General features: G+C 45.9%; 1 protein-coding gene across 1 annotated transcript in view; it reads left to right on the top strand.

The window, feature by feature from the left end:
- LOC124616101 (UDP-glucosyltransferase 2-like) overlaps nucleotides 1-22,201 on the top strand; it is a 111,651-nt gene that overhangs the window by 33,161 nt on the left and 56,289 nt on the right. The window contains exon 4 of the mRNA XM_047144361.1: nucleotides 7,223-7,474. Coding sequence (XP_047000317.1) covers nucleotides 7,223-7,474 — 252 coding nt within the window. The remainder of the gene's footprint in view (nucleotides 1-7,222; nucleotides 7,475-22,201) is intronic.

Genomic DNA, 22,201 nt, shown 5'->3' on the forward strand with positions numbered 1-22,201 from the left:
CTGGATGGTCAATTCTGGCATCTACACTACTTTCCTTAATAATGATGTAACAGGCATCAACGTCCTCTTTTATATCTCTGGAGATATGAATGCCAACAAGCATGAGTGCCATTCAGGACTCCCAAACAAGCTCCACTTGTATTCACTTCCAGTCATCTACTTCCTCCAGTCTCTATTCTTTATTTTTTTATAACTAACATTGCCCCCCCCACCCCCACAAAACTATCTCCTATACTTATTACTCTAGTTGACATTTTACCGCTAGCGTGCACGAAATTCCATTCTATTGCTACTCCTTTATCTTTTAACACACAGTGAATGTCCCAAGTCCATCTCCTCATCATGTACCTAATAAGATGACGTCACCAATCTACGTTTCCTTCACCAAACTGAAATCTTACACATCTTCTGACACCAATGCCTCATTCACGACTGAAATCATTTTTATACATTGGTCCTTCAGTTCTACCACACATATGAGGGCTATTCACAAAGTACATTACGTTTTGGAATTAAAAATAAATAAAGTATTGGAATTTTTTTTAATTATATACAGATGAAAGCCACACTTAAATACTACTTTTCTACATAGTTGCCATTTAAATGAAGGCACTTATCGTAGCGATGGACGAGCTTGGAAATTCCTTCGTCGTAAAATTCGGCCGCCTGCGCCTTCAACCACGTGCTTCTTGAAGCTGTGCGTCGTCATCAAAACGCTGCATAGCCAACCACTTCTTCATTGCTGGGAATAAGTGGAAGTCGCTCGGTGCCAGGTCGGGACTGTACAGCGGATGAGGAAACAACTCCCACATAAAAGATTCGAGAACTTCACGAGTGGCATTTGCCGTGTGGGCCCGGGCGTTGTCGTGAATTAGCAAGATCTTTGAGCCCAACTTTCCCCTGCGCTTGTTTTGTATTGCTCTTCTGAGGTTGTGCAGAGTTTGGGAATACTTTTGAGAGTTTATTGTAGTGCCTCTTTCCAGGAAATCCACAAAAATCACACCTTTTCTGTCCCAAAAGACAGTCGCCATCACCTTCCTTGCGACATTGTCTGCATGCATTTCTTGGGTTTTTGGGGGGAATTTGTGTGCCCCACTGCATTGACTGCAATTTTGTCTCGCAGTTCACATGCGTGACCCATGTTTCATCACCAGTAACGATGCGATCGAGTAATGAGTCGCCATGTTTCTCGTAAGCGTCCAAAAACGTTAACGCTGCAGCCATTCGCTGAATTTTGTGAATCTCTGTCAAGATTTTTGGTATCCATCTTGCACAAAACTTATAGTAACCAAGCTTTTCGGTAATGATTTCGTGCAACAAACTTCGTGAAATTTGTGGAAAACTCATGGAGAGTTCCGTTATTGTGAAATTACGGTTTTCACGGACCGCGGCATCGACTTTTTCGACAAGTTCGGCAGTCACTATGCTGGGTCTTCCACTTCGCTCTTCGTCGTGAACGTTAGTTCGGCCATTTTTAAATTTTATGACCCATTGATGCACTCCACCTTCAGTGATTATGTTGTCCCCATACACTTCACAAAGCTGCCGATAGATTTCTATTGGTGTACAGTTTTTTGCAGTCAGAAACCTTATTACAGCACGCACTTCACACTTCGAGGCATTTTCAATTAACGCTGACATTTCAAACTGTAACTCAACGGAGTACAGCACGAACCTGTCACTAGCACGGCAGGATGCCGACCGAGCGGCGGAATGCCATGACACCAAGATGGCCGCGCTAGCCCCACCCCTAACGGACACAAACGAAAACGTAATGCACTTTGTAGATAGCCTCGTATTTAACCTAGTCCAAGGCGCCGCCATCACAGTTGTAGCTATCAGATATAGATCGATGTGCATCATCACAAAAGCAATAAACGCGAATACTTGTACCTGATGACCAAGGACATGGAAGGTCACATCAACACATCTCAAAAATGATGCTTGTAATGTTTGAGACCTGTGATCTGAATAGTTTAATTATCTCTGAAAGTAGGGAGTAAAACACATTAAATAAAAAAAGATTATGTAAGGAAATGTTAAGAGAAATGCGATAAACACATTCCTGGAGCTGGCAATCGAAATCACTATGCACATGTTATAACTAACATATGATTCAACTAAACATTTTCAAGTAACCATCAGTCTTTATTTTTTAAACATGTAAATGAATGTCTCATGTTAAGGTGTAAAAAAGTTTTCCTTTTTCTTCTTTGATACAAAAAACAGGCTTTTGCATGTTTTCCTCAGAATATCAGAAAATCACAACAAAAGGCGTCAACAGAGTCATTGAATAAGACTAGGCGTTTCTTCCTTAATTTTCATCACATTTTCATTATTTTTCGCGTACTTTCATTATTTTTTGAATATTTTCACTGTTTTTCGAAATTGTCTTCTAATGACAGCTCTTTTGCCTATCATTTCGTCAAATTTTCTACCACTTCCCATGATATTTACCTGAAATTTCATGAGTTTCTCATTTTCTTGGAAAGTGAGTCAAAAAGTTCCAGCAGCTTGTTTAGTGCATGCCACATCAAGTTGCTGCACTCCCCAAGCTGGGCAAGAGGTGTCAGACAAAAAAATTATACGTAGTTCCAATCTAAAAATATAGTTCAGATATTAGACTACAAAAATACTAAAAATGCCATTATAAAACATTAAGATTAGGAAGACAAAATTAAATTTAAATAATTTACAGAGGTCACAGATTATGACCACTGAAATATTGATGGAAGAACTGCATTTATTACCGATTCTGGCTTATATTCTCTCATTCTATCATCTAGAAAAGAAGCAGCATAGTAGTTTAGAAATGTTAACAAAAGATATTTTACCATTTGCCATTAGAATATATGGTGAATATAAAGTGCAAAAAGAAAGAAGAACGACTTCGAATCCGAAAATGAACTAAAAATTGAAGGAAAGCAGAAACAACAACTTGCTATAGAGTTCTAAGAAGAACGTCATTGATACTGGGGAGAATAGGAATATGTGGCACAACTAGACTAGAAGAAGGGATCAGTTGGTAGGACACGTTTTGAGGCATCAAGGGATCACCAATTTGGTCCTGGAGGGAAGCGTGGAGGGTAAAAATCGTTGAGGAAGACAAAGAGATGAATACACTCAGCAGATTCAGAAGGATGTAGGGTGCAGTAGTTACTTGGAGATAAAGAAGCTTGTACAGGATAGAGTAGCATCAAACCAGTCTCTGTAGCGAAGAGCACAACAACACCACTACAAGAAATTAAATACAAAAAAGTGAGCCCTGTTTAACTATTTCTGAGGAACCTTAAGCAGAACGCTGAGAAGAGGTACTCTATTAAGTTTCTATAAGGGTTTGGCCATACCAGCCCCACTCTATGGATGGGAAAACTGGACTAATAAGAAGAGAGATGAAAAGAGAACAGAAGAATGTGAAACGAATTTCCTTGGGGATTTGGCTCGACGTACTTGGATGGATAAAAACAGAAATGATGAGTTCCGAGCTAAAGTGAATATACAAAACATAACTGACATTATAAAACAATGTAAGACATGAGTTTCTCCTGGCATATACAACTTTCAAATAACTTCCGGGAATTCAGCCAGGTAACACTTTCAGCGACCGCTGGTATTTCAGCGGGAGAACACCCCGCCATTTTCAAGGCAAACTACAACGGACAGGCGATGTACATGCAAATTTAAAACCTCGGTTCTCGGATTGATGCATGAAAGATAACACACACACTGAACACAAGTGCCACCAAAGATAACCAAAGTCAGAGCTGTCGATAGTGAGACTACGAACTCGCAGGTGAGGTAGCATTGACTCTGTCCCTCTGTTTTTTGACAAGGGAGAGAGCCGGATACCAAACAGAGCTTAAACAAAAACCTCCATCCCTGTTAACGAGGTTGCTCGCTAATCTAATCTCAACTGCCTCCTTAATAACACTGTCCCTATAGCTGGACGTGCATTCCAATATCTCAATGTTATTATTCAACATGGGGTGACCAATTTGCAAGCAATGTTCGGCAACAGCAGATCTACTTGGCTGCTGTAATCATGTGTGCCGTTTATGCTCAGTACATCGGTACTCCACCGTCGTGATTGTCTGATTTCACTTTCAAGCTGACTGGGAACACGATTCGTTACTGCCCGGCATTTGGAAAAGTTTGAACGTTTTCATTGGGTGGAGTCTACTGTTATATCTCGATGTTCTGTGGCAAATCTCACAGAGAAATCTTTTGACGACGCAACCTTATCCGTGCTTGGTTAGGGTTTAAATTTGCACCCACTTCGAAGAGTTTGCCGGCAGTTGATTTTATTCAATTGAACAGGCAGTTTGCAAAGTACATCCTGACGCTGCAGAGGAGGTTAGGAGGGAGGCATGCCGTGTGTTGACTAGGGTTCGTCTACCCAAGAGAAATGTAACAGTGGCAAAGAGGGCTGCTTTACGCTCTCTGAAACTTGATCCTGATATTGTTATTTTACCTGCGGACAAGGGCAATGCCACCGTTGTTTTAAATAAACAGGATTATGTGCAAAAGATGCAACGTTTACTATCTGATTCAGCGTATCGCAGAATCGACACTGACCCCACAAAAAGTGTTGAGAGAAAGACCAACAGGCTCCTGAAGAAAAGTGGTTTGTCGCAGGACACTATCAAGAGTCTTAACACCTATAGTGCTGTTCCCCCTAGGCTATATGGCCTTCCGAAGGTTCACAAGGAAGGGGTTCCTTTCCATCCTATAGTGAGTAACATCGGTGCTCCGATATATCGTTTAGCCAAGCATCTTGCTTCTCTGTTGAGTCCACAAGTAGGTCGGTGTGAACATCATATCAGGAACTCAGCTAATTTTTTAAGTCGCTTGGAGGGACTGCGGTTGAATGACTCTGATATTGTAGTGAGTTTCGTTGTGGTCTCTCTCTCCACTCGTGTTCCTCTGTCTGATTCGTTGCGGTTAACTAGGTTTGGTGCTGAATTAACTAATCTCTTTCGGGATGTGTTGACATCCATTTATTTTTTTATTTAGTGGCCAGTATTACGAGCAGACAGATGGAGTTGCGATGGGTAGTCCGTTGTCTCCTGTGATCGCAAATTTGTTTATGGAAGACTTCGAGGAACGTGCATTGGAGTCGGCGCCTTTCAAACCCACCTGCTTATTTAGATATGTTGACAATGCCTTTGTTGTTTGGCCTCATGGTAGGGAGAATTTGAATGCCTTTCTAGAACATCTGAACTCGATCCACCCGAACATTCGTTTTACGATGGAGGTGGAAGAGGATGGTTGCCTTCCCTTTCTTGACGTGTTGGTTGGGAGGAAGGTTCAAATGGCTCTGAGCACTATGGGACTCAACTGCTGTGGTCATAAGTCCCCTAGAACTTAGAACTACTTAAACCTAACTAACCTAAGGACAGCGCACATGGGAGGAAGGATGATGGATCATTGGGACATGCAGTCTACAGGAAACGTACTCACACCGACCTGTACTTACAGGCTAATAGTTGTCACCATCCGGCTCAGCGTGAAGGGGTACTTCGTACCTTGGTACACAGGGCACATGTCGTTTCCGACGCTGAGACTTTGCCAGTTGAGCTGTCCCATTATGAAGTTACGTTTCGTCAAAATTGTTATAGTGATAGACAGATTGAACGTGCATTGCGCTATCGACCACTGTACATCGGGTGAGTGATGATAATTCTGAGTCAACACGTAAGTCTACTCCTTTTAGACTTACGTAGGAAACACTTCCAACAAGATCGGTCGTATTTTACGGAAATACGATGTGAAACGTGTTTTCCGAGCTCCATCTAAAATAAGAGCGCTTTTGAGTTCTGTTAAGGATGATCTTGGTGTGCGTAAGGTGGGTTTATATCGCATTCCTTGTAGCTGCGGCATGGCATATATTGAGCAAACTATCCGGACCATGGAGGACGGATGTACTAAGCATAAACGGCACACACGATTACAGCAGCCAACGTACCAGCCATTGTGGCTCGTTGTGTAGACAGCTAGGACATCTGACTCACATCCACCATGGAGCTATGGTTCGAAATAAGCCCTTCATATACAGGGTGAAGAAAAAATACTGCACTTGAAAGTGGGCATGCGATTCCTGAACCAGATTCAGTGCAGAAGTTTACCTAGCAAAAACAGATTAGATGCATCTTGAAAACACATGTATGAAAATGAGGAGCTGGGGACACAGTCACATCACACAGCACATCAGAGTATCACCCCACACTAACGTGGCCGGCGTTTAGAGATAACAGTGTGTCTTCTATTACTACCACAGGTCCCATGCAAGCACAGGAGTATGTCTCCTACATCATAATGCTGGTCCCACCAGCCTGCGTCCGTGGCGCGTTGCGTGTTTCGAACAGCCGTTCACCTCGACGACAGCGCTTTTGGAGGCGACCATCGACCTAGTATAGCAAAAATGTGATTCACTTCAAGAGCTGACACATTTCCATTGATCGACAGTCGAATATGGACGGTCCCATGCCCACTGCAATCATAACTGACGATGTTGTTGATCAGTGCATGAACACGTAGGGGAGGTCTGCTGTGGAGCTCCATGTTCAGCAACGTACGATAAACAGTGTGCTCTGAAACACTTGTGCTGTTTCGGCAGACATGTCAGGGATCACCATCTATCCTACTTTACAGAGGAGACCATCCTCCAACCAGCATGTTCTGTGAAGAGTAGTGGACGTCCAGCCATTTGGTGCCTAGTGGTTGTTTCGCTATCCTTCTACCTCTTTCCATAGATGCTCACGACATTAGCACATGATCATTGGACCAGCTTCGCCGTTTTCGAGATACTCGTTCACAGGCTCTACTTAATAACAATCTTCTCTTTGCCAAAGTCGCTTATGTCAATGGATTTGCTCATTTGCAACCCTTTTGCTGGGTTGATCCCGTCCGTGTCTGCCGTGTTGCCACCACCAGGCTGCATCGGACGTCTCATTGGGCAGTCGTCATAATGTTTTGATTGATCGGTGTAGCAATATTGCAAGAGTTGGCTTTTACCACAGCTGTGAACATCATTGATTATGAACAAGTGATACATATAGGTTACACCGTGGGCACTGCCGTTTTGCACATTAAAAAAGGGTCAATTCTGGGCCAGTCTTACATCCTGCATGACAGTATGACATGATGAATTTTGTCTTTGTCACTGAACGTGGTGTTCGTCGAATGTGCTACAGTATCTGTGGTTGTCGCGGTTCCTGCGCAGCTGCCAGTGCAGGAGGCTACCCTGGTGTCCGGGGTGCGGGACTGGGCTAAGCTGTGGTCGCTCACGGCCGACTACTGCCGCGCCGCCTACGCCGCACCCGCGGTGCGCCGGCTGCTCGCCTCGGCCGCCCAGTTCGACCTGCTGCTGGTGGAGGTCTTCTCCGGTGACTGCATGGCCGGCCTCGCCCGCCGCTTCCGCGCCCCGCTGGTCGCCGTCGCTTCCTGCGTCGCCCCGCCCTGGGCCCGCGACAGGGTGAGTAGCGCCGCGTTGCAGGCCGCGCCACCGATGTCACGTCTCAGAGCGTTCCAAAGCGCCAGGGGCAGATCCGGAAGAGACAGAACTCTGCAGCGTCGTGAGGAACGTCGCCAGCGAGATCCAAGAGGCGTCGCATCACAAACAGTTCAAGAGGCATATTTGGCCTTTTTTATAATACAACAGTCGCGCTGTGAATATATGCTGTTCGAAAGCACCAGCACATTGATAAGCTCGAAAACGCGTAATTTTTTGGTACGACTAGTGAAAGTTAAAAATTGGTTAATGATATATCGCTCGTTGAATTATTCAGGACACGTTAAGGGAAACACGATGAGAAAATCGTTCGAAATAACGATTTTGTTGTGTTAACTTGTACTACAATCCTTTCTCAACCAGTCTATGTGTGTTTTCTGGATGTTTGGCGCATATTAATGGGAAAACAGCGTCACTCCCTTTTCTGTCTGATGTCAACTGAGCTGTTTATACCAGCTGCAAAGGCACGTTCTTTGTCTTCATTTATTATTTCAAGACTGTTTTGCAAGATGATCAACACAGTGCAGGCGCAGGCAACAGCTGAACATCGGTTCAGCATCGTGTTCTCATTTCACTCTTAATAGTAATCTAAAATATTACTTGATTTTAGGAGGTAATCTTATTGTGTTTATAGTTATATTTTATTCGTGAAGATCGTAAATATGTGCAAAATAAGGATGTCTAACAGTAGCAAGAGGATTAAAGGTAGCAGAAGATACCTGTTTTTCACTTTCTCCAAAACGCCCTGAGTCATGGTGTAGATATCAGAGAGCTAGTGTTAGTGAATGTAGACATAACCATCCCCTACCAATGTCAATAGCACATAAAAGCTATCTACAGAGACTTGCTTGCTTAATGAATCCATGGGAAAACTCAAAATCACAACGAAAGTTTCAGTAACCGTATGTGGGAACACGTGCCTAAAACAGGACTTTTCGGTATCTCAAACTCCTAAAAGTATTGTGTTTCAGTGATGGATCATCCAGCAAGCTAAAAGTGTTCAGTAATACACATTGAGCCTGCGGTGAACATGAAGAATGTGGGTCTGTCAATTGACCAGCTGAGGGTGTGCGACGCAGAGGAAAGTGCCCTATAAATGACAAAAGAGGCCAGAACTCAAAACAAGGCCCCAAACATAAGCTCGAGCATACAGAAACAGGCAGTGGGGACAATTATAAGTATGTATGTAGGTTGAAAAATTGTGTGAAAACTTTAAATGCATTTTTCCAAATTACGAGATTTTTAGTATTAAATACAATTTCTCTGAAAAAAAAAATACATTTATATCAATGAAACTTGTAACAGAGATTAATGTTACCACTTCCATTAAAAAGTATTAGAACTGTTTCAATAAAACAAAAGGATTGACAAATAGATATTTTTTTTAAATGTCAATTTTTGATCACATGCCCTTTTGGGGGTTTATGCCAGGTTAGCCGAGAGCGCTAATGAGCTGCTTCTTGGACTCGGGTAGGCGCGCCGGCCCCGGATCGAATCCACCGTGTGGCTTAACGACGGAGGCCAGTGTGCCGGCCAGCCTGGATGTGGTTTTTAGTCGGTTTTCCACATCCCCCTAGCTGAATACCGGGCTGGTCCCCTCGTTCCACCTCAGTTACACGGCTCGCAGACATCTGAACACATTTGCACTATTCCATGGATTACACTAGACACAGACAGTTGGCGTACACTAATTCCGTCCTGGGGGGGTACGAGGTGGCGGCAGGAAGCGCATCCGGCCACCCCTTAATTTAACCTTGCCAATTCCGATTAACCATGCCGACCCTGCATCACTGCGGGAAAAAGGCACAAGCACAAGAAAAAAAAGGGAAAGGAAAGCTCTTTTGGGGGTTTATACTGTAACAACAGTGCTACTACCACATAATCTCTACACTTCGATGAACATATCACAACTTATTTATACCTCAAATTTGGTTTCTTTTGAACAAATGGTTTTTGAGAAAAATGTACCAACCTTAATGTGATCAACCATAGGGAATTCGCTCATGACCAGGTCCTTTTACAGTAAAAGACTTTAACTGTAAGTTGAGTAGAGACGATAGCTATTTTATATAGCTCTGACAGTTCGTGTCCTTCTTCCTGTGTGTACATTGATCAGCCAGAACATTATGATCACCAACCTTCTATCGATATAAAACCGTCCAGGTGATATCAACGTCACGTGGCAAGGAATGACTGCTAGTCAGAGACACATGGTGCATATAGTACCAGTGAGTGTGTTACCAGTGTGTACAATTGGGAAGGCGTCTGATATATCTGACTTCGACTGAGGGCAGGTTGTGATGGACCAGAGGCTCAGTACGAGCATTTCCGAAACTACACGATTTGTAGGGTGTTCGAGAAGTGCTCGAGTGAGTGTGTTCAACACGTGCCGGAACCGCGATGAAACCACTTATAGATGTCGTGGGGGTTTGGTGACCACTCCTCATTACAGATGTCGGACGTCATATGCTGAAGAGATTCGTAAAACAGAACAGGTGGTGCAATGTGGCGAAACTGACATCAGACTTTATTTCTGGGCAAGGTGCAAGCGTGCCTGAACACACAGTGCACCAACTACTCCTAACGATGGGCCTCCACAGCTGACGAGCCATTCAGCTGGCAGTCTTAACACCACTACGTCGACAACTAGGACTGAAATGTGCACGTTACCATCAGCACTGGACGAAACAGCTCTTTGAGACCTGTACTGCGGGATGGAGACAAGCTGGTGGCGGCTCGATTATGCTCTGGGCATAACGGGCATTCTTTGATCAAGTGGAGGCACCATAAAAGACAAGGAGTATACTACACTGTTTGAAATCCACGTAACAACTTCATGACGAGCATGTTTCCCTACGGCATTGGCGTTTTTCAACAAGATAATGCGCCCTGCCACAAGGCCAGGGATATAATGAAGTGGTTCGAGGAACACTGGAGAGTTCCGACTGATATGCTGCCACCCCCTCCCCCCCCTCCCCTCTGCCCAACTTGGAATATACGGGGATTAGGTGACTTGTGTGTTCTGATGTGGTGCCGATCCCTCCAGCTGCCTATTAAGGCTTCATGGCTTGCATGCTACGATGCACATAACCGCTATTATATGTGCCAAAGATGGACATACCCGCTGTTAGGTGGGTGGTTATAATGTTCTGGATTTCCTGTGTTCTAACTCAACTTTGGAATTTATTTCAAATTTAAAAGATATGTTTTATGTAATATTTTATGTTATGTACGTAAAAGAGCGTTCTCCATTCAGGACTTAGTTTGTTCTATTTTATGAACTTGTCAAGTAACGTGGACCAATGAACTGAAAGATTGCAGCCAACGAAACACCTAGTTCGCTAGCAATTTGTATTTACACTCCTGGAAATGGAAAAAAGAACACATTGACACTGGTGTGCCAGACCCACCATACTTGCTCCGGACACTGCGAGAGGGCTGTACAAGCAATGATCACACGCACGGCACAGCGGACACACCAGGAACGGCGGTGTTGGCCGTCGAATGGCGCTAGCTGCGCAGCATTTCTGCACCGCCGCCGTCAGTGTCAGCCAGTTTGCTGTGGCATACGGAGCTCCATCGCAGTCTTTAACACTGGTAGCATGCCGCGACAGCGTGGACGTGAACCGTATGTGCAGTTGACGGACTTTGAGCGAGGGCGTATAGTGGGCATGCGGGAGGCCGGGCGGACGTACCGCCGAATTGCTCAACACGTGGGGCGTGAGGTCTCCACAGTACATCGATGTTGTCGCCAGTGGTCGGCGGAAGGTGCACGTGCCCGTCGACCTGGGACCGGACCACAGCGACGCACGGATGCACGCCAAGACCGTAGGATCCTACGCAGTGCCGTAGGGGACCGCACCGCCACTTCCCAGCAAATTAGGGACACTGTTGCTCCTGGGGTATCGGCGAGGACCATTCGCAACCGTCTCCATGAAGCTGGGCTACGGTCCCGCACACCGTTAGGCCGTCTTCCGCTCACGCCCCAACATCGTGCAGCCCGCCTCCAGTGGTGTCGCGACAGGCGTGAATGGAGGGACGAATGGAGACGTGTCGTCTTCAGCGATGAGAGTCGCTTCTGCCTTGGTGCCAATGATGGTCGTATGCGTGTTTGGCGCCGTGCAGGTGAGCGCCACAACCAGGACTGCATACGACCGAGGCACACAGGGCCAACACCCGGCATCATGGTGTGGGGAGCGATCTCCTACACTGGCCGTACACCACTGGTGATCGTCGAGGGGACACTGAATAGTGCACGGTACATCCAAACCGTCATCGAACCCATCGTTCTACCATTCCTAGACCGGCAAGGGAACTTGCTGTTCCAACAGGACAATGCACGTCCGCATGTATCCCGTGCCACCCAACGTGCTCTAGAAGGTGTAAGTCAACTACCCTGGCCAGCAAGATCTCCGGATCTGTCCCCCATTGAGCATGTTTGGGACTGGATGAAGCGTCGTCTCACGCGGTCTGCACGTCCAGCACGAACGCTGGTCCAACTGAGGCGCCAGGTGGAAATGGCATGGCAAGCCGTTCCACAGGACTACATCCAGCATCTCTACGATCGTCTCCGTGGGAGAATAGCAGCCTGCATTGCTGTGAAAGGTGGATATACACTGTACTAGTGCCGACATTGTGCATGCTCTGTTGCCTGTGTCTATGTGCCTGTGGTTCTGTCAGTGTGATCATGTGATGTATCTGACCCCAGGAATGTGTCACTAAAGTTTCCCCTTCCTGGGACAATGAATTCACGGTGTTCTTATTTCAATTTCCAGGAGTGTATTTGTGCATCCAAAAATATTTCCAGTTTTTAGGATACATAATGCCTTCGTAAATGTTCTGTAAGAATGTAAACAGGCACGCACCCACCCACACACACACACACACACACACACACACACACACACACACACACACAGCACTCTTACAAGGACCACAGAAAATTTAACATAAATACTGCACATGTTAAGTTATTGCTTTCTGCTTTACGTACAAGAGATCTTTCATTTCTTGCAGTACGTGATTTTTGCACTTTGTTGTTACAAATCTATCTTGTTGAAAAAATTCTGCTAAAGGACAGAAGCACAGATCTAATAAAAATAGCTTTCGGGTTTTAGTAAAAAGGGACGATGACGAAGTAATTTTTATTGTCTGTGGAAGGTTATTAGATATTTGCATCGCACTACTTGTAATTAAAGTTTCAAAAGCTAATGCCGTTCCTGATGGCACATGGAACTTTTCATTTTGGCTTGTACCATGTTCACGAGCATCGAATTCTTTACGTGTACTTCAGACAGAAGAACATAGGATGCATTTGAGAAGGGATGAGAACATAAGCGTCTTTGAAGGAGGTGACCTAGCAATTTTACGTGCATCCATTTTCTAGAAAAACTGTTCTTTACACGCTATACGTAAATACGAGGGTGGTTTGAAAACTTCTCGGAATCACCACGAAAAGTCAGCGCTAGCGCAACGAATTGTTCACCTGATATTCATTGGGTGTTGCCCGTAAACACGTGGCACGTCAGTGCTCTGTGGCGGTGACGTAACTCTGTTATTGTTCCCGTGTAGTGATTTGCGAAGATGGAAAAAATCGAGATTTGAGCAGTGATTAAGTACTTCGTAAAGAAAGGTGTGAAAGCAAAGGCCATTCATGCCGGTTTTCAGAATACACTGGAGGACTCTGGTCCTTCATATTCAACTGTTGCCAAGCGGACAAATGAATCTAAATTTGGTCTGGAGATCTTGGATGATGATCCGCGCAGTGGTCGGCCAAACTGTATCACTCCTCCAGAAATCATTGCAAAAGTGCACAAAATGTTCGTGGAGAATCGCCGATTGAAAGTGCGTGAAATTTCTCACCCTTGCCAGATGTCATCTGAAGGGGTATATCACATTTTAACTGCAGAATTGGAAACGAAAAAAATATCTGAAAGATAGGTGCCGCAACTCACGACGCGCGCCCGCACACACGTGCCGTCGCCATGGCAAAATTACACCAACAAAGGTATGAATTGTTGCCACACTCGACCTATTCACCTGATACGGCACCGTCAGACTTCCATCTCTTCCCAAAACTGAAAATACTTTTTGGTGGACGAAGATTCACTTCAAAAGAAGAACTGATAGCCGGAGTTGACAGCTATTTTTCAGGCCTGGAGGAAACTCATTTTCGATATGGGATAAAGGCACTGGATCATCGTTGGGCCAAGTGCATTAATCTACAAGGAGACTACATTGAAAAATAAAGAAAAAGTTCCAGTGCTGCTTTTTCTATTCCGTCCCGAGAACTTTTCAAATCACCCTCGTAACAACAGGCGCTGGAGAGCACTTTACGTTCCGCGTCACGTGTCAGTTCCTTTCTTAGTGCGCACTAGCCTTGTGCGCATCACGATGCAAAACACGTCCCGTGTGAGGACAGCTTCACCAGATAAACTTCCAGGATATGAACGTGGCACGTACGCGCTAGCCTAGTAAAAACTACAGAAATGCCGTTTTCCAGAACCATACTGTCAGGTTTACCTTTCCATACACTAGTAATTTAACATGTGGAACCGGCCGGAGTGGCCGAGCGGTTCTAGGCGCTACAGTCTGGAACCACACGACCGCTACGTCGCAGGCTCGAATCATGCCTCGGGCATGGATGTGTGTGATGTCCTTAGGTTAGTTAGGTTTAAGTAGTTCTAAGTTCTAGGGGACTGATGACCTCAGAAGTTAAGCCCCATAGCGCTCAGAGCCATTTGAACCATTATCATGTCTAGTTCAGGAATTTCGTTAAAGGAGTTCACATACTTCCGGAAGTGTTGTTGGTTGACGAGTTGCACGCGGCACTTCTTGTCCCATCACATCGCACAGGAGCTCGACTGAAGCGAAGTCCAGAGATCGTGCTGGCCAGGGAAGTTGCTGCACGTGTTGCAGAGCACGTTGAGTTCAAGGGCAGTGTGTGGGTGAGCATTACCCTGTTGTGACGACACAAAACCTTCCCGTTTTTAAGATCGCAAAAGAACGGGCCCAACAACAATTCGCACGTACCAAACGCTCGTTAGCGTACTCTCCAGAAACACTAAAGGTTAACGAGAGTTGTAGCTTATCACACAACAGACTGTAAGACATGCGGTAGGGCCAGAGAGTCTTGGACGAACGCAGCAGACCTACGTCGTAGGCGCAAACGACAATCACTTGCGTGCAGGAAGAACCTGCTTTCGTGGCTGAAGACCACGGCGCGCCACACCATCTTCCAAGTGGTCCTCTGACGGCACTAGTCGAGCCGTGCACGTCGACGCTGTGGCGTGAGTGGATGACGGGCTAGAGGTGTGCGTGCCCATAATCCCACCTCTAATAACCGGTTCGCAGCATTTCGTGTTAACACGTCTGGGTTCACAAAGAATCTTAATTCTACACTACTGGCCATTAAAATTGATACTCCAAGAAGAAATGCAGATGATAAACGGGTATTCATTGGGCATATATATTATACTAGAACTGACATGTGATTACATTTTCACGCAATTTGGGTGCATAGATCCTGAGAAATCAGTAACCAGAACAACCACCTCTGGCCGCAATAACGGCCTTGATACGCCTGGGCATTGAGTCAAACAGAGCTTGGATGGCGTGTACAGGTACAGCAGCCGATGCAGCTTCAACACGTTACCATAATTCATCAAGAGTAGTGACTGGCGTATTGTGACGAGCCAGTTGCTCGCCCACCATTGACCAGACGTTTTCAATTGGTGAGAGATCTGGAGAATGTGCTGGCCAGGGCAGCAGTCGAACATTTTCTGTATCCAGAAAGGCCCGTACAGGACCTGCAACATGCAGTCGTGCATTATCCTGCTGAAATGTAGAGTTTCGCAGGAATCTTCTGTATGGTAGAGCCACGGGTCGTAACACATCAGAAATGTAACGTCCACTGTTCAAAGTGGCGTCAATGCGAACGAGAGGTGACCGAGACGTGTAAGCAATGGCACCCTATACCATCACGCCAGGTGATACACCAGTATGGCGATGACGAATACACGCTTCCAATGTGCGTTCACCGCGATGTCGCCAAACACGGATGCGACCACCATGGTGCTGTAAACAGAACCTGGATTCATCCAAAAAAATGACATTTTGCCATTCGTGCACCCAGGTTCGTCGTTGAGTACACCATCGCAGGCGCTCCTGTCTGTAATGGAGTGTCAAGGGTAACCACAGTCGTGATCTCCGAGCTGATAGTCCATGCTGCTGCAAACGTCGTCGAACTGTTCGTGCACATGGTTGTTGTCTTGGAAACGTCCCCATCTGTTGATTCAGGGATCGAGACGTGGCTGCACGATCCGTTACAGCCATGCGGATAAGATGACAGTCATCTCGACTGCTAGTGATACGAGGCCGTTGGGATCCAGCACGGAGTTTCGTATTACCCTCCTGAAGCCACCGATTCCATATTCTGCTAACAGTCATTGGATCTCGACCAATGCGAGCAGCAATGTCGCGATACGATAAACGGCAATGCGAATAAGCTACAATCCGACCTTTATCGAAGTCGGAAACGTAATGGTACGCATTTCTCCTCCTTACACGAGGCATCACAACAACGTTTCACCGGGCAACGCCGGTCAACTGCTGTTTGTGTATGAGAAAAAAAAAAATGGTTCAAATGGCTCTGAGCACTATGGGACTTAACATCTGTCATCAGTTCCCTAGAACTTAGAACTACTTAAACCTAACTAATCTTACGACATCACACACATCCATGCCCGAGGCAGGATTCGAACCTGCGACCGTAGCGGTCGCGCGGTTCCAGACTGAAGCGCCTAGAACCGCTCGGCCACACCGGCCGGCTGTGTATGAGAAATCGGTTGGAAACTTTCCTCATGTCAGCACGTTGTAGGTGTCGCCACCGGGGCCAGCCTTGTGTGAATGCTCTGAAAAGCTAATGATTTGCATATCACAGCATCTTCTTCCTGTCGGTTAAATTTCACGTCTGTAGCACGTCATCTTCGTGGTGTAGCAATTTTAATGGCCAGTAGTGTACTATGATAGCTGTGCGGTCTGCCGTTGCTACCCTAACAATACGTCTGTTCTGGCGGGCGTGTGTGCTGTGTAGGCGTCCAGAACCACGTCTACGGGTGTGAGAGTGTTCACGTGACCATACCAGCATCGTTGCACAACTGACGCAGCACACGCAACTTACGCGGCAGTCCTCCGAAGAGACAATCAATCCCACCACTCAGAGAACCACAATATGATCCCTTCGAGACTCGCTCATTTGACTGTAGGAAGCACAAGTACATCTCAGTGGCATGGTTGCAAGTCTGCTTCACCCATCTGTGCCACACTGACTCTTCTGGCTCTGGTGGGTATACAACCAAGCTATCTAATGGCGGACGACGCTGAAACCATCATCAGTACATCTACTGTGCCCCAGGTGATATACTGTGTGGTCGGGTGAAAATCGATGTCATTTTTCCAGGAGCATTATTTTTTTCCCGGAGGTGTATTTTTTGCCTATTAATTTTCAGACATTTCATTTCCATCTCTTATGTCATCGTCTCTCTTCTGTCACATCTTCGTGCCGAGAGACTGAAGTTGTCGTTGAATCCCATGGGTCATAATGCTTTTGACATCCATAGTCCGTTTACTTCAAGCTTCATTGCAAACAATTACAACTACACAGTACCCTTGAGTGTGAGGTCGCAAAAGGCCAATAATATTTACGGCATTCGACAGCCCACGTACTGTCTACCGCGCAACCAAGATATTGGCTACTGATAGCAACAGGAGGCAAGTTTAGAGTTATCCAGTGGTGAGCGCGGCTGAGTTACTTAATCGACAAGTAACTCACAAAAGTGCTGCAGTGCTAGTGGCGTTGATACAAAGCAGAGCAATGTCAGCAATAAACAAAGCAGGCATTGCATTATATCTACAACAACAATTTCAGAAGAAAGCAATGCAAGGAATTTCAGAAGAGTGTGAAAGAAGTGGCAGAAGAAATATTAGCGTTTCTGCAAGATGAGTCAGTGGAATGTGTGTTGTCCTATTAGCTCTACCTGTGAGGCTGATCCCGTCGGAGGTTCGAGTCCTCCCTCGGGCATGGGTGTGTGTGTGTTTGTCCTTAGGATAATTTAGGTTAAGTAGTGTGTAAGCTTAGCAACTGATGACCTTAGCAGTTAAGTCCAATAAGATTTCACACACACATATAAGCTCTACTGTGCGGAAGAGTCCATGAGGAATAAAATTAAGATGATAAATGCTTAACAATTGAAAGTGATACTGAAACAGGTATCGATGTAGTCCACCATCCTTGCCGGACGGGGAGTCACAAATCCCGTCTCCACTGAAACATAGTAAGGACGATAGTAGTCAAAGGAGCGGGTACTTACCCGAATTACGTACTTGAAAAATCATCCGCAGCATAGTAAAAAACAATTATGAGCCAATTTCGAATAAGTCCGCAGCAATGTGACCGTGTAATGCATAAGAAAAACGAATATTCAAGGGAGGACAAGGCTCACCTGTTGCAAAACTTGTGTTACTGCGTTTCAAGGGTGCTCGATACAGTTCACAGTGTGTGCATGATAGAGACCTACTAGGTTATGCACATCAAATGGCGCGCGACATAGGTTACAGTGGTTTCCAGGAAAGTTGTGGATGGTTGCACAACTTAAAAAAGTGCTACGGAGTTGGAAGATGTGAGGTAAACGAAATTTCAAACAAAGCATCGACGTGACGATGCACAGCAAACTGTGGAATCGGCCCGAAAATTCGTATATAAGATAAACAAACATATACCATTGTCCAGGAAGGAATTTCTTTTCAACTCAGGCCAATCAGAATTCGAGGAGGAAATGCATAGGAAAGGAACAGTGGAAATTGGAGGTAGCAAGAGAGTTATATCAAGCTCAGCTAACATCAGTTCATAAACAATTATGGTGATTGTTAATCTGGGTGGTAGATTGGCTGGAAAATTATTTATAGTGGTGCGAGAAGCTGTAGATGCTCTGCTCCATACGATTCTTTCTAGTGTGCCTTATCTTGCAAGTACAGTAGGGAAGACTTACGTCATAGCAAGCATGAGTGGGAAAATGGGCGCAAGAGAACTACAACTATGGTATGAGCACTGATTTTGCCCAATAGATGCTCTAAATACACTCCTGGAAATTGAAATAAGAACACCGTGAATTCATTGGCCCAGGAAGGGGAAACTTCTTTGACACATTCCTGGGGTCAGATACATCACATGATCACACTGACAGAACCATAGGCACATAGACACAGGCAACAGAGCATGCACAATGTTGGCACTAGTACAGTGTATATCCACCTTTCGCAGCAATGCAGGCTGCTATTCTCCCATGGAGACGATCGTAGAGATGCTGGATGTAGTCCTGTGGAACGGCTTGCCATGCCATTTCCACCTGGCGCCTCAGTTGGACCAGCGTTCGTGCTGGACGTGCAAACCGCGTGAGACGACGCTTCATCCAGTCCCAAACATGCTCAATGGGGGACAGATCCGGAGATCTTGCTGGCCAGGGTAGTTGACTTACACCTTCTAGAGCACGTTGGGTCGCACGGGATACTTGCGGACGTGCATTGTCCTGTTGGAACAGCAAGTTCCCTTGCCGGTCTAGGAATGGTAGAACGATGAGTTCGATGACGGTTTGGATGTACCGTGCACTATTCAGTGTCCCCTCGACGATCACCAGTGGTGTACGGCCTGTGTAGGAGATCGCTCCCCACACCATGATGCCGGGTGTTGGCCCTGTGTGCCTCGGTCGTATGCAGTCCTGATTGTGGCGCTCACCTGCACGGCGCCAAACACGCATACGACCATCATTGGCACCAAGGCAGAAGCGACTCTCATCGCTGAAGACGACACGTCCCCATTCGTCCCTCCATTCACGCCTGTCGCGACACCACTGGAGGCGGGCTGCACGATGTTGGGGCGTGAGCGGAAGACGGCCTAACGGTGTGCGGGACCGTAGGCCAGCTTCATGGAGACGGTTGCGAATGGTCCTCGCCGATACCCCAGGAGCAACAGTGTCCCTAATTTGCTGGGAAGTGGCGGTGCGGTCCCCTACGGCACTGCGTAGGATCCTACGGTCTTGGCGTGCATCCGTGCGTCGCTGCGGTCCGGTCCCAGGTCGACGGGCACGTGCACCTTCCGCCGACCACTGGCGACAACATCGATGTACTGTGGAGACCTCACGCCCCACGTGTTGAGCAATTCGGCGGTACGTCCACCCTGCCTCCCGCATGCCCACTATACGCCCTCGCTCAAAGTCCGTCAACTGCACATACGGTTCACGTCCACGCTGTCGCGGCATGCTACCAGTGTTAAAGACTGCGATGGAGCTCCGTATGCCACGGCAAACTGGCTGACACTGACGGCGGCGGTGCACAAATGCTGCGCAGCTAGCGCCATTCGACGGCCAACACCGCGGTTCCTGGTGTGTCCGCTGTGCCGTGCGTGTGATCATTGCTTGTACAGCCCTCTCGCAGTGTCCGGAGCAAGTATGGTAGGTCTGCCACACCGGTGTCAATGTGTTCTTTTTTCCATTTCCAGGAGTGTAACTTGCTTTTGCTTGATTCCTGGTCCGTGTAAGAAAATCCTTCAAAGCAAAATATCCCTCCTGAAAAGTTTGTGACGTTGCTGTTGATACCACATGCAAACAGTGGACAAATCAGTCTTTGGATGTTTGTTTTTTCCACGCCTATAAATCATATTGTCCCACTGACTGCAGCTACGCCTTAAAGTAAGACAGTTTCACAATAGGCCCCACGAGACACTGTTTCGCGTTTGGTTGCATGCAATCACATTTCATGAGTCTCATCACTCCTTTACACGTGTATGAGTGTATACTCATTCTTTAAGAGCGAATACCTACTGAACGTTCTGCTCGGTTTGTAACACACAAGGAGTTTGCCTTCGATGTTGATCGTGCGAACCTTTGTGATCACTGTGTCGTGCCATTTTTCGTTCGGCGTTCGCAGTGCAAGTTAATGGTTTGTTTCCATCATTTCCTGAAAGTCGACGAGGTTCATTTTATGAAGTGTAATACACACATCACATAGAAGGACGATCTCTGCATCTCCCGGATACTCATTTACCATCGCTCTCGTGATGCACATGGTGAGTCATTAGCAACTAATATTTATCCTTTCATAACTGTTAACACTAGACTCTCAGATGAACCTTAGCAAAGACTGAACTAGCGACCTCGCACTCAATGTGTTACTTGTTAGGGGCAACGAAGCACGTATTCATTTCTCATGCCCTTTTTACTTCAATGATTCCTCCCGTCCGGCTCACCGTCTTCATTTCTCTCTGTGCAGTGTTTGTGCTCAGAGCTTTACCAGCGACAATACATTACTCAAGCTCTGCGATGACCATGTAAGCATTTTGCTGTTGCGCAAGTGTGTTCCTCTTTTGTGCAGCTCTGTGACTTAGAAATGTTTCAGGGTTAAAAGAGAGCACGGGTTACTTCCAGTACAAAATCCATGTATTTACCTATTTCTGTTTTGCACCTGTGAACCAGAGAAAAGCCAGACTGTTTCTTTTTTGGACAACATATATGTCTAACATTTTTCTGATTGTACTCCCGCTAAACCTCGAAGGTTGATTTTAAAGGTATTTTCGTGACAACTCTGGTTTATTTACGTGTTTATCTAGTTTCGGTGTGAGCTGGAGGCTAAGCTTCAGTTATTCGGAAGTTGACATTGCCACTGGTGAACCTCTGGATGGCACACAGTATGTCCTCTTGGAAGTAATAAAGGTTTCAAAGTACTCAAATAAAACAGAGAACTCCTAGCTCTGCACTTCAGTGATTCGGCGACTGTCGATTGCTGCTTAGTGCTTTGATTTATCTTCTACGTGGAGATTACAAAAAAAAAAAAAATGTTCAAATGTGTGTGAAATCTTATGGGACTTAACTGCTAAGGTCATCAGTCCCTAAGCTTACACACTACTTAACCTAAATTATCCTAAGGACAAACACACACACCCATGCCCGAAGGAGGATTCGAACCTCCGCCGGGACCAGCTGCACAGTCCATGACTGCAGCGCCTCAGACCGCTCGGCTAATCCCACGCGGCATGTGGAGATTATAGATCCACACTAGCTCTATATGGAGTTTCATTTTTGTCCTTATTCGTGCAGTTCATTATTTAGAGTTTAGTATACGCAGCGCTAGTCTCATACATTCGTTCGCCTCCCTGTCTAGTGCAGTGCAACGGTTCATGACCGAGCGTGAGTAGTTCCCACATAGATTGGAGCAGCACACTGCTTGAATTTCAGTGAATTCATAGTCTTCCAGACATTCACATCATCAGACTATAATTTTTAAAGGATGACATGCAAGTTGTGCACACTAACACAAAAAAGCTCAAAAAGGAGCGTCAAAAAGAAGCGCCTTTTCCCTGATGCTGTTGGAATTAGTGATACAAGATTACTAAGAAGAAACGTAGCTTTATTACCCACCCACATCATGGCAGTCAAACTACTGCTCCTGAGACCATGTTTCTCCTCTTTACATACATTCATCGAGACGAAATGATTTTGTTATAAATTTACTTTTGGTGCGTGGTACTCCAAATTATTTAATCTTCTCCGCCACATAAAATAGCATAGTCAGAGAGTTGAAAAAGTTGTCTGGAAGAGTCCTAATGAGGTTTTAGTTAGCTGAAGAGTTGCAAACTCAATA

This window comes from Schistocerca americana, chromosome 5 (genome assembly GCF_021461395.2).
Source record: "Schistocerca americana isolate TAMUIC-IGC-003095 chromosome 5, iqSchAmer2.1, whole genome shotgun sequence".
NCBI classification, from domain to species: Eukaryota; Metazoa; Arthropoda; class Insecta; order Orthoptera; family Acrididae; genus Schistocerca; species Schistocerca americana.